The 13,736-nt window shown below is 31.5% G+C and overlaps 1 protein-coding gene across 1 annotated transcript in view; it reads left to right on the top strand.

The window, feature by feature from the left end:
- The window catches only part of LOC123013062 (zinc finger protein ush), a 94,314-nt gene that overhangs the window by 21,937 nt on the left and 58,641 nt on the right, over positions 1-13,736 (top strand). The window contains exon 2 of the mRNA XM_044411379.1: positions 13,425-13,481. Within this exon, the coding sequence (XP_044267314.1) occupies positions 13,425-13,481 (57 nt within the window). The remainder of the gene's footprint in view (positions 1-13,424; positions 13,482-13,736) is intronic.

The following is a 13,736-nucleotide window of genomic DNA, read 5'->3' as shown; positions in this document are numbered from 1 at the left end:
TTGACATTTCAGCTAATTTGATGCCACGTTCAACCTGACGTATTAAATATCATCTAATCTCGACATCTAACGTCTTATTAAGTAAAAACTTGTCCTTGTTCTAGTCCATGCTTGGATTTTAAAGATCGGCTCCGATCTAGCCGTTTTCCGCCTTAATAAATGTATCGGATTACTTCATCAGTTTCCATTACGAATGCGTTTACCACACCACTTTCGCCGTCATGTCTTATTAGATGATCTTGTTGTCTTTTCCATTTTCAAAATTAAAAACTTTGAATTCACATAATTATTTATTACGAAGAATTACAATTCATAAAATGCTTCATAACTATTTAAGTTATTTTTATGGTAGATTTAACCGATTATGGATGTATACAAATTTTCAGATGAAAATCATTGTTATTTGAACTCAAATATTTCTAATGTGCTGTTCAAAAGGAACAGTTTTTTACAAAAAAATATCTAACACATTTAAAAACACAGAGAAAGTAAAGCATTTACTGTTGTAACATACATATCTTTTGTTCAACGTTTTGATAGCGTTTGACATCCGCATTTCAGTGCACTTCTTCGATAGATACCGGCATACATATTAACTAACTTTTTCTCATTTCCTGTACATCCACAAATTTTTCTTGTTTACGCACGTAAGTCCGATGATAAATCTGGTGTGCCGGTACCGACATGATAGCTTAAAGTCGGTTCATTACCATCGCACAAGTCTCGCACTCAATATGCAGTCCGCACGACTAGTTCAACGCGCCCCCGCTGAGCGACCGGCGCTAGTGTCGACAAGATTAATAGCAGCTTTTGATACAACACTCTCTGTGCTTTATGACATTTCCCGTACTCTGTCAGCAGCACATTCGTCAGGTCAAGTTGGTTGCCCCCGAACAATAATTAACATGAAAATCGACCAATTATTTAAAAAAATTGATTCGATGAGTCGAAGTTGTTTGGTACTTTATTATCGGTAATTGTTGACTTAGCACTCTAGATTTATCAACATTTTTGCAACTAAATACATGACTGATGTTTTGATTATTTTGGAGATAGTGTTTTCTTATCAAATTTCCTATTCAGATTTGCTAAAATTTTGCTAATAGTGCAATTGGTATATTTGCTATTTGTGCATAAACAAAACAAATATGTCTCAAAGAATATTTTTTGAAACTGGAAGAATCTTGAGGTTTTATGCAATAGATACAAAATATTCAAATGTGTAACGATTAAGTAAATACTCCCAACATCTTCAATAATTGAACAATAACTATGGCGATTTTAAATGAATAAGGTTCCGTAATAAGTGTGGTAATGTATAACTGACATCTAAGTTATGTATTTAAAAAGATATGTTTAATTATGTCAATATGTACCTTGAAAGTACTTACTTAACATGGCAGATATCATCCACATTGAGATAGGTACCATTATTTTGCACTAACTTTTAATAATAAACTTTTAACTTTACGAGGTGTGGATTAAATTTTGTATGGCACGCATGTGTTATTTCAAATAAGACACTTAATAAAAATACTTCACTCGCCCTTCGGATTCTTGGGGTAAACCTTTTCTTGCCTGACTTATTTGTAATATAACACACTTGTACTATAAATTATTATAAGATAAAAGTATTTTCGCTTCCTCTTAAGATCTTAAAACTTAATTTTTTTTCCTAAAAATTTGAAAAAAAACAAAATTAAAAAAATTTGATTCTGATTTTTATTAATCGAATGGTTGCTTCTTTAGCATTTCATTTTTTTTTAGTAAGATGACATGAACATGATTTTTGATTATACATAATTAGAAACCTTTTACAGTAGTATTTGTGGCATTTTTGTTGGAAGCCAAAAAATTCAATGACTCATTGTAGTAATTGCAATTTTGCATGTTAAGATTGCGATCTACTAATAATAACAGCATTTTTCACCTAGGTTACTTGTTTTCTATTAAGCTTTTATAAAAAATATAAATAGGTAAACAACAAGAAGGTATCATGCGTGATCAAACTGGTTTTTGTCAAAGATTTTGAAATTAAGTTGGCCATAGTAAATATTCTGTCTATGTTTTCAACATTGTTAATTTGATTTCAAAGTTATAGACTGTATTGATCAGAAATTTAATTTACACGTGGTATTTATAACCAAACGTCATACTTTATATTTTTTTTTTACTTAGTTTTGTTTTTAATCAATTTATTATCTGTTTCCGGAATTCATTTATTATAATTATTATATAGTTTGATATTTACTTGGAGAACTGTTAACTTCATTCTCATAACTTTTGGCGATTTCATTTTTGTTCCTATTAAAAGCTTGAGGCAATAGCACAATCATTTTCTCATTTAATCAATGTTGGATTATTTTTACAAGGCAGACAATTAGCTACTAGTGAATCTCGCCGATATAATTAATTATAAATATTCATAATTGGCCGGTGATTCGGTGTGAATGTTAAAAGCCGTTCCCAAGTGAACTGGCTGTGAAGACGTTATCGAGAGCAAGAGAAACCCGGCGATTATGGAATGAGTTTTACCTATTTACTTATCAAACTAAATAATTTATACCATTAAAGCAAAGATTAAATTCCGAACTGTCCTTGCCTGCTATAAAATCATATCTTCCAGACCAGTCGGTCGTGTTTCTACCGTTTCCTTCACATACATACAATAAAAAAAAGTGTAAAGATATTTATTTAGATTGGAGATATGCCCACAAGACTTATCGTATATCGCTTATCAAATTTATGCTAATAAATGTGACTAGCACGCAACTATACCTTTTTGTACACGTATTTTACAATTTATAAGCATAGTTCGAATCGTAATCGTTCCATACTTCAAATCGTATTTCTGCCTGCGAGGTACATACTTGTAATTTACAGTGACGTGAGCTTTACTTACAGACATCAACTTTTTCGTTGTGCTATAGGAAACCACTTAAAGTGATTATTTTGATTACACTAAGATAAAATAGTAATTATATCTTTTATGATGATTCTTGAGTCATTAGGACTTGTTTTACCTTGAGTCAAGAAATAAACGTGTTTGTATCAGATTTAAAACATTTCTGTTGTGGATGTTTGCAATCGAACATTTTTCTTACACTTGATTAAGAAAGTAAATAATTTGGATGAAGCCTGAAGCTAAGTTGCAACAAGTAGTAAAATGCTTATCCAACCGGACTGAATTAAATTATAAATTAATTTGAATATTAATTTACATTTTTTAACTGATCTATAAATTATTTATTATCAGTCGATTAGTAAAGTTTTAATTTTTTAATGTTCTTTTAAAACACTCTTTTCAAAAATTAACGACTTGTTTATGCACATTTCCTAATAAATTGAGAGAAATGGGAATTTTCTTATCACCACAATTTGTAATCACAAATGAATTTTTAGAACTGTATTTAAAGATATTGATTATGGACTGACTAATCGAATAATAATTTGAACAGTGATCAATCCGAGTCTCTTGTAAACAGGGTATAAATTAGGACAATAATCGATTTGTCAATTAGATGGTTGCACAATCAAAATATCAATTTGTTCAAGAAACGATCAAACGAGGAATGAATTATGTACGAAAGAATTGTACTTCATAAATGGATTGTCAGTTGTGTACATGTAAATTGTCATATTAATCAAGAGTTAAATCTCAAATTATGTTTTATGTATGTCTATTTCATATCCACACCACATTTGTTTTTCAGAGGCTACAGTGATTTACATATTTGCATTTTTTCTTACTTTGTATTAAAAATTTTAAGAAAAAAGTATTTAGAAAAACTAGTTTTTTTTATATTTTAAATATTATTTACAACAAAGCTAAATTCAAAAAAAATCTAATTGCATGCAAATTTCAGAAAACCAGCACCACAATCACAACAAAATCTTTAAATTATGTTTGCACACGAAAACCTTAAAAAAATGTGCACTGTTTTTTTTAATAGGTAAAGGTAATAAATACAATAAAAAATAAAATAGTCACAAAAATTCTAGTTTTAGAAACATTCAATTTATTTAATAATTTATAAAAAAAACAAGTTCAAAAAATATATGTTTTACTCTTTATGAAAATTTGATTATAAACATGTATGTTTTCAAAATTTTCCGAAAGTTTGGAAATAAATATATTCTTTTACTCTTGGACTGTGTATTATTTTTTTTAGAATTATATTCAAGTGTAAGATTGTGATTTTTAGTTTTTATAAACGCAATAAATTCAATTCTTTTTTATTTTCTCTTTGATGTTTGTAGTATGATCTTGTTTACTTTCATTCGACTGATTTTGGTTAAAATATGCAAACATGTAACAGACAGTGAAGAAACTTTCGAATTGATAAAAGCATCAGTCGTCGCGGGTCATTTCCATCCCGACGACGAGAAAGTTTTCTTCCGGTTGTCGATATGTCGCAGGATTGACTGTCTCGATCTATGCGATTAGCGCAATGCAATTGAATGATAAGTGCTGAGAGCTTTTCATGAAGCAATGGAAACGGTGGCATTTCCTCTGGAAATAACGGTGTATAATTCCAGTCTCGAAGTACGATGAGTAAATATAATCGAAGTCCATTTATTACCACCTCTCACGGTCCTATGTGCTGCTGCATCACAACGAACGCACCGAGAGCTAGCTCTCATATCAGTGCTTTATGATTTTGTATAAATATGCAGATTCGTTCCCATTTCGTTTACGATCTGTCTGCGGAAGTTGCCGGCATCTACAAGAGATGTAATATCCCGCTGTCTCTCCTCTACTGATTAATGATGAAAACGATGACAAGATTTTACAAAATCAACATTCTACTCGCCCACCAACTACAGGAAATTATCGCCGAACGAGAATGTTACACAGCATTTCTAATTTTGTAATTAACTTCAATGGAGATTTTTATTTATTTTTGTTGTATCCCAATTACTTCTATCTAAATTTGAAAATACATGTTCCACCTTTCTATTTCGGATGCATTCTTTGACATATCTGCATTCAATTACGCTCTAAAGAATATATTTTTTCATTTCCTAGTAATTTTCACTGGATATCTCGTTGAATATTGATGTTGAATTTAATTTTTTTTGTCCCATAATAAGCAGACCTTTTATTTTTTTTTGTTTTTGCATCTACGAGTAAAATGTGTGTTATTACCACTCGAAATAAATTTAGTGACCTTAGTTAACTTTAATAAGTAGGTATTTAAGTAGGTATGTTAATAATATTCTGTTTCTTTTAAGAATTTGTTTTATGAGGTTCATCTGTTACTGCCTATTCATTATGTATACAATATTGCATGTAAATGTGTTTATTGATGCAACTAAGAACACTTGATATGAATTTTAATTGTGTTTAATTTAAGTTTTTAATTTTAATTTAACTTTTAAATTGTTAGGTATATGTATGTATATTGCTAAGATTTGTTTCAATTAATTAACTGAAGCAATTAAAATATTTACTAAATTTTTTAAACGTAGGTAAATAGTTGTCTAAAATTAAATGGTTTGAAAAATGGTAAAATACTAAATGATAGTAACGAGTTTTCCAAGATTTCTTTTGTGGGTTAACTAGATACAAGTTGTCTCCGCCAAAACTCTCCTTCATCAATGTATCTATCTAAATTATTTTTTTTCAAACTTGAAATAATTAAACACAACATCTTAAAATAAATAAACGATAAAAGCCAGGTGCAACAATGTATTGGTACATATTAGTGTGTATTACAAGCCCATCTCTTATAGATAAGAGATGTAGCTTTTTTGACATTTACTTTTTAGCAGTGGACATTTTTAAAGTTAGTCACTTTTTTATACCATGCGATAAAAAAAAATAGACTTGGTGGTGATTAAAGTCCTTCAGATGGCAATCCTGATTTTTGACATCAAATGTCAGCGGAAACTTTGACAAGTTTGCGTTTTATTTCTTTTGAGTGAAATAATGTTCACTTTAGAGCAGAAAATTTTTATTGCTGTACAATACGAAAACGGTGAATGGTCATTTTCACTTTGCCAACTGTAGAATTTAGTCGACGCCTACTCTATATTTTTTTTTTTTTGTATTACTTTTTCTAACTTGTAATGAAGAAAAATAAGCTAATTTTAAACATGGGTGATGTTTTTATAAGCTGTTTTATGAGTACGTTTATTGCAGGTAATTAATAAAATACGAGTATATAAATATTATTGATTATATTATTATTATTTGCGTAATCTTTTGTGGAAAAACCTGATCAGACATGTGTGTTGTTGATGAAGTGTTCATATCAGATAATGATAGTGTTGCTGTTGCATAAAACCGGCATCAAATGCAATAACAATCTATGGCTAAATTATCATCTGGTAAATCACGCCATGATTAATCTAATGGTCAGTACTGCCCTAAAGCGCTTTATAATCTAATCAACGGTCCTAAACGTTTCTTTGTTCAAATGAACACGTAATTATAATATCGTTTAAAATGGCCAGTTAAAGTCACATTAAAATCGTCTCCAGCGGGAAACGAAACAATAAAAATGGGAGCATAATGCGGTCTTTTTAAGAATGTAATTATTTTTGTAATTTTTTTGTTTGCCGGTGGTATACCTGGAAGCGAGCGATATTTTAAACTTATCACAAATGATATAAAGTAGTGTAATTTTTACGTAAAATTTTCCGCTACAGTTTTCCATTAATCTGCGGCTTTATCTTAATGATTCTTAGTCTAAAGTTAGCGGAGTTTTTAAAAACCCCCCAGATACTATCGGCTTTTATCTCTGCCAGACTTGTTGTTTATAACGCAAGCATTCCTAAAGACGGTTTCGACTTCGATCCTAAACAAAAATCATATTTTTAAACTTTCAAAGTGACAGAAGCAGTTTCCAACACCGGTGGCTCACATAAAAAACTGTCAAAGTATAACCAATAGATATAGCCATCTCTATGTAAATTTACTGAGTTTACATATTTATTTATTTTCATATTTTATGGATTTGCCCATTTTATGGTTTTTAAAGAGATACAAAAACTGATAGTAGTAATCTCATCGTATTAATTTTTAAAAAGGACCGAAATTATATTCAAATGAGGTCTTTACTATTTTTTTAAAGGTAGAAATTGCAAATCATCTTTGACGTGTTGTTACCTTAAAAAATCTTATTTCCTGTTTAAGAACGAAAATGTGTAGTTGCAGTAAATTTTAATTGGAGTCACACTGTGACATGAATTTAAATAATTTCCGACTTTCAAGCAGATGAACATCTTAATCGCACTCAGCCAAAAAATATAATTGACTCTTACGACAAAATTGATTAACTAATTTTTTGTTTTGAATTTGATCTCTTACGAGTTTTGAAAATTCTAAGTGAAAACTTTATTCAAAACATTTACCTTCTTATCGCTGAGAATAAAATTAAAATTACTAAATTTAAAGGGATACTTGTTCTATATAAAGAAGGAAACATAAAAATGAATTGCATTATAACGCAGCGGATATTTTTCATCGGTGTCTGTTGTGGAGAGGTTTTAGTATAGTAGAAGAGTTTTAGTTTTAGATAAAAACTTTGCATGTGCGGGCTTTTAAAAATTGAGATTAGGGTACATATCTTAAACGAAATGACTCTACGAGTTGATAAAGTGTACAGTTTATTTGACTTATATGAGACATTTTAAGAAAAATTAAATCCACCATAATGTTCTAATTGATCAAGCTTATGAAATACATGTACAGACTTGACATGTATTGTATCGAATTAAACACGAAAGCTTTTTATACTCAAAGAAAATTTGGTAAAACAAAACAAATTAATTTCAAAGGGCGGTTTTTGAAACAGTGGTATGCGTGTATTCTTTAGATACGTTTTGGTATTTACGAGTACTCACACTATTATCACAATTTCAACAAGGGTTATCTTTACGATATTTATCTGAAATTTCTTTATAGTCTAAAAAAAGCTTTAAGTATTTTTCAGTCTGTGTCAAAGTCAATAATATTTTTGTTGATTTGTTAACTTATACGAAATAAGATAATTAATCAGAACTCAAAAATAAATCTAATGTGGACCAATATTTTGGCGCATTTTTCAGACAACAGAAAGTTGCAAAGATTGTATTTTGACTTAAAATACAATTTCTTAGGAACTTCTCAAATTTTCAATTTTCAAAAGGTATTCAAAAGATTTTGTTGTTGCAATACTATCGGTACATTTATGTTTATTAGGTCAATTTTTTTTCTAAAATTTTATTCTTAATTCATTACAAACAAAAAAAATACAGCTATGTAATCCAAAAGGTTACAGTTTCAAGTTTTTTTTGCTTCTAATTTATTCGTATCTTCTAAGGATGTCTGATATAAGTCATATGGATTATTCTGTGTAATGTTATTTCTTTTTTCTTTCAATGTTTTGTGAAAATATTTGACATTATTTTCATCCCTATACCGAAATTCGCTTCAGCTTGCTCTTAAAGCTTCAGAACAAAACAGTTATAGCTTGAAAATAATCGATAATGAAGGGATGATTTTTGTGAAGATTTATTTGGGGGTATAGACAGAGGACTACCGACAGAAAGACAGTAAAGTTATAATGCATTCCGCGCACGGCCGCGCTAAAATTCATTTCCTGGCCGACGGCGTGTCTTCAGCCACAGTACAACGCTTGATCAGGAAACGAATCCGGACTCGAAATGGAAAACAAAGCATCGTGACTACTTATCACAACCGTCGCATGCATGGAGTTATCCTGTTCGCTACATTAATATCACCTATTTCGTATATCCTCACACAAATACTCTTTCAGTTCAGTAAAAATGCTATCTCGTACAAAATAAGAGGCGATGAAGACATCGCGATGGGGATTTCGCCGGCAGGAATTCGAGGGGAAGGATCATGCAGGAGATTCTTGTACGGAACAGGGAGACAATTTGCAGTGCAGTACATTTATCTAGTGGGATGCTTATTCTTCAACGAATGTATTAAAACGTGTAGTAAAAGGGGTGTCGTCTGTATATTAGGACCCTCAAAGCTTTGAATAGTTATACTTGAAATGAAGTAGTGTTTGAAATTACCAAGTTAAAGTTGTGTGATATGTTAGTTAAAAAAAGACTACAGGCTTTGGCATTTGGTATTTTTTGTTCCGAATCTGTCGTTTTTGTTGTGTCCCTGGAAGAGTCCTCCGTTGACATTATCATCCTGAGTCAGGCAACATAAACACCTACACATACGGAAGCATGATTTACGACGAATATGTCTGTGAGTAATGTCGGGTGGTGCAGGAACAGATAAGTCCTGGAAAGCCGGAGGACCGACGCGAGGTTGCTGCATCGGCCCTCGCCAGGAAATGAGACGGTGGCCACGATCAGTTCTACTTATCTCCATAGAATATAACCGAGCCGCTGCTTTCAATTTATTTTAATAAATCTGCGAAATAGATCAGCACATCAACCAATCCGAGCACAACGCGATAAAGTACACCACTCTGCCAGTCAAGTTACTCCTTGATTAATTCCACTCGTGGCTAGACATCGAAACTCATCCGTGGCGTTAATTACGATCAAATGATAATTGTGCTAATAAAGAGATCGGCATGCGAAGCGAACACTTGAGGAATTAACTCGTATTTCTTCTCACTAAACAGGATGCCACCCACGAAACTCGAAACTTTTTCACCTGTTATTTTACACTCTTCGCAAGTTTTGCACTTATTATTTGCTGTGTTGTTGGCTTAGTCTTAACTTATTACTCTTGGTGATGCATTTAGTTGGTACTATATTCGAATTTGTTATAGGGTAAACTCGGGATATATGCCCCCCAAAACTAATTTTTTTTCAACAGACAATTTAACTTATTTTACTGAATAACTTTTTTATATTGCTCTTAATTTAGATGTCATTTTATACTGATTTTTTAAACCTTTTTTAAAGCTATAAAAGTCATTTTTGGGCAATCTTTAAAATGGCCAAGTATCCGGCATTAATTGCCTTTGATGTATGGGATTAACGAAACTTTGTGGGATAGTAGGCATATTTACTTAAACAAAAGTATTTATTTTAAATTTTGAAGTAAAAAATTATAAAAAAATATTTTAAACTTAGAAATTTGATTTTAACATTTTTAGTAGGTATACAAGTGACAACAATACACAAAAGTAACAAAAATAACTAAATTCTTTTTTTGCACGTTTCCATTCGCTTAAATTTTCTTCCGCATTCATTACATCTAAAGGACCCTTCTTTATATTTCCTGACAGTAATCGACGTCGCAACGTTCTGGGAGGAATATTGTACATCCTGGATGCTTCTTTTATTTTTAATTCCTTATTTTTACAACTTAAGATAGCTTGGCCTAAATCTTCTTCTGTCCAAAGAGCTCGGGGCTTACAATTTGGCTTCCGAACGTATTTTCGTGGCATTTTGTCGCTCTAGAAGAGAAAAAGACTGCATGTTTTGTAACGGCGTATATCCCATAATTTGAGGGGGCATATATCCTCACTGTTGGGGATAGATGCCCTTCTAAATAACTATGTCAAACATTGAAAAAGCACAAATATAACCTCGGAAAAAGGAGTAAAAAAACATTAGTTTTGAAACAAAACAACCGATATGCTAAAATTATGTGTTTGAACTACTTAAAACCAAAATTTCATTTCTACAATCCCAGCGTTCAAGTACCGGTTTAAAAAGTACTTACCTTTAATGCCAGATACACGAATGACAGAAGTAAGAAAACTGTTTAGGTTTTGCCTAAAATATAAAACACCAAAAATTGGATGGCCAAACTGCAGAAAAGCTACTGCAAACGCGCAATTTTTAAACAAGTGGCCTTATATCCCAAGGGGGCATCTATACCAAGTTTACCCTAAAGTAAATGTTTCCTCACAGGTCATTAAATTTTGCTCCACTGGGAAGAACTCTCAATCGTTATTTTCTTCGTTTTTGTAGGTATTTTTTGTGCGATTAAATGCACCTGATCTACCGGACAGATTAGTGAATCTTATCTTTGATCTTCGGCGTTCAATTCACGCTTTTATGCGATTACCTTAATTATATAATTTACTTGAGGACGCAAATGGACATATAACTGTTCTAGTAATTTATTCTACTAAAATGACATCTGCTTATTAGTAGTCGTCTGGAGGTTTATCTATTTATCAGAATTACAAAAGTAAATGATTTTTACACTAATTTCGGTAAATTAGAGGACAAGTTGTTGTTTTAATTAGGAAGTTAGCAAAAATGAAGATTGGTTGTCTAAAGACAGTCCAGACTCCAGATGCTGGGTTCGGTTACCATAATCAAGCCGAGTTCCGACAATATTACATCGATAGGTAATTGGTAAGAGGCGATCGTGATTGAATCGCAGCGGTAGTCTTTTTGTTCGGATAGATTCGAAATTGAATTTCTGTCGACGCTGCGCCCGCTGTGCTATGTGCCACATCATAGTCTTGTTCCGATACCTTTTAAGTGTCGTTATCGTCTCATCGCTCTGTTCTACACCGCTACAGTCACATCACATCATGACGAGCGCTTCGTCGCCCCCCCAGACATAATCTTGAATTAATTTTACAATAAAAACGTAGCTAGGCCGTAAAATCGGTGTTGTATCACTCTGCATGCTCTACACTTGAGTTGTCATAATTTAATGCGGTGGATGTGAATATTTCTATTCTCACATTTATCTGATTGTTATCTCAGAACTCAGAATATCCAGAAAGGTAATAAACAATTGCGTTGCATGGTCACAGATAGAAAAATTACATACCGCAATAATTGGGTCAAGGAGTGAATGGATCTTGAAGGAATTTTCAATGAGGTAATAATAAATGTTAGAGGGTCCAAATATATTTCTAGGTTTGTAAGCCGGAAATGGTATTTTTTGCAGACCTTGCTGTTGAACAGAATCGTTGGAAAATTTGCAATTATCATCACTTGGTCATATTGATAGATACAAAATTCAAATTACGATTAAAAATGTGTAGTTATTTATGGAACAACTTGGTTCATAAATTATAACGCGAATAAAAGTTAAAAAGTTTGCAAAAGTTTTTTTTGCTTTCAAAAAAATTACTGGTGTGATCATTTTTTAAAGATGCATTTTTTGGATTTTTTTTATGGCACCAGGGTTACTATGAAATTTTTGGACATTACTACATAGTCTTTTTCGATCATATAAAGTCTAAAATCAAGAGAAAAATAAACTTTTTTTTTAGATGAAGCAAAATATTTTTCTTTTGCAGTTTTGGCATAAAATCTCTTGAAAACCCAATCCGGGGACATACTGTATATAATACTCTTCTAATTCAACCAATAGTAGAGTGTGGCATTCTTTAATTTTTATACTTTAAACGTCATCACTGACTGACTATTTGTGTGTGAACTTTGTGATACGAAGGTTTACATATCAATCTGTGCCACTTCTCACAAAGTTTACATCACACCTTACATCACTTTGCTTTGATAATAGTCATTTACAAGGTAATTTATATGCAAAATAAAACTATTAAATAGAGTCGTTATCTGATACAGATTGAATTGATTATCGATAACGGTTAGTGGTAGGAGTTTTGTTCTTTCTCCCACTTGAGGTTTTAACTTATCTTCAATTCTTGAATTAGTAACGGGTTAATTTATTCGAAATACAATGGAACATTGTACCAACTAAAATTAACAACACGATACACGTTTTACAAGATAGAGCAAGAATTGTTATGACTAATGATAAAGCTCACTTATCTTTAAGTTTTTATCAAACTAAGCTTTAATTTCTTCTTAGAAACATTTTGATTTATGGAGATTTTGTAAGTCACAAGCGGAACTATACACGTGAACTACTGCTGGGTGAAAGATTATAAATAACTTAGTTTAGTTTTAAAAAAACACAATGACAAACTGTACGGACAAGATATGTATGTAAATAGTTATTGCATAGAACTTTTTATTTTTAAAAGTATTCTACTCTTTTGCTGATTGCACGTTCATTTTTACTCTTATCTAAGAAGCTGAACTTTTAAAAAAGAGATAAGGAGAATTCTCAAGACTCAAACAATTTTACTTATACTCATATACATTTTTTTTCCAAATGGCGATATACTCCTAAATGCTGGTTCTAAATTAGAGGTGAATTTTTAGGGGAATTGAACTGGATAAATATTAGCTTAAATTTAACCTTAATTTAATTTAATTAACTATAAAAATGACATTAATGTTAAATGACAAGCTTTAAATTGACAATTAACATTTATCGGTATTAATCAGGGAGTATAAGCCTAATTTTATTTCTGATGGATTATAATAATATTCACGACTTGCTTGTGTATAAATAATATTAAGTTTGAACTTTAAGAAATGGTAATTTTCCGATCGCCTAGACCCGTAAAATAGATACAAATAAGTGTCTATTAGCAAAGTAAATCGCATCACCTGCTTAAGTATAAATTAATTAACATCTATAATTCTTGCAGGTGATCCACATGAGAAGCTGCCTCTGGATTTCCGCAGCGAGACTGAATTGCGAAAAGGTAAGCGTAAAAATCGAGTTGTTTTCTTTTTCTGTGTTAATTCTGGGACTCCTACGCTGGCCGCGGTGATAAATTAAACCGATAAAAAGTAAATGAAAAAGCAAAACAATCCGCTAATCAAACAACAGATAACATCTATCGCGGAATATTTATAAATGCAAATGAATATGAGTGAGATCTTTTTATCGTACCAAGGTCGGGCATGAATATAATCAGACCCTAATAAGTCCGGTAATTGCATGTATAATTTAACAG

Source organism: Tribolium madens, unplaced genomic scaffold (genome assembly GCF_015345945.1).
Source record: "Tribolium madens isolate multiple individuals breed KSU strain unplaced genomic scaffold, Tmad_KSU_1.1 Scaffold_96;HRSCAF=242;Tcas5.2_LG5, whole genome shotgun sequence".
NCBI lineage: Eukaryota > Metazoa > Arthropoda > Insecta > Coleoptera > Tenebrionidae > Tribolium > Tribolium madens.
Note: the sequence above shows the minus strand (reverse complement) of the source record. Positions and strands in the feature narration are given on the sequence as shown.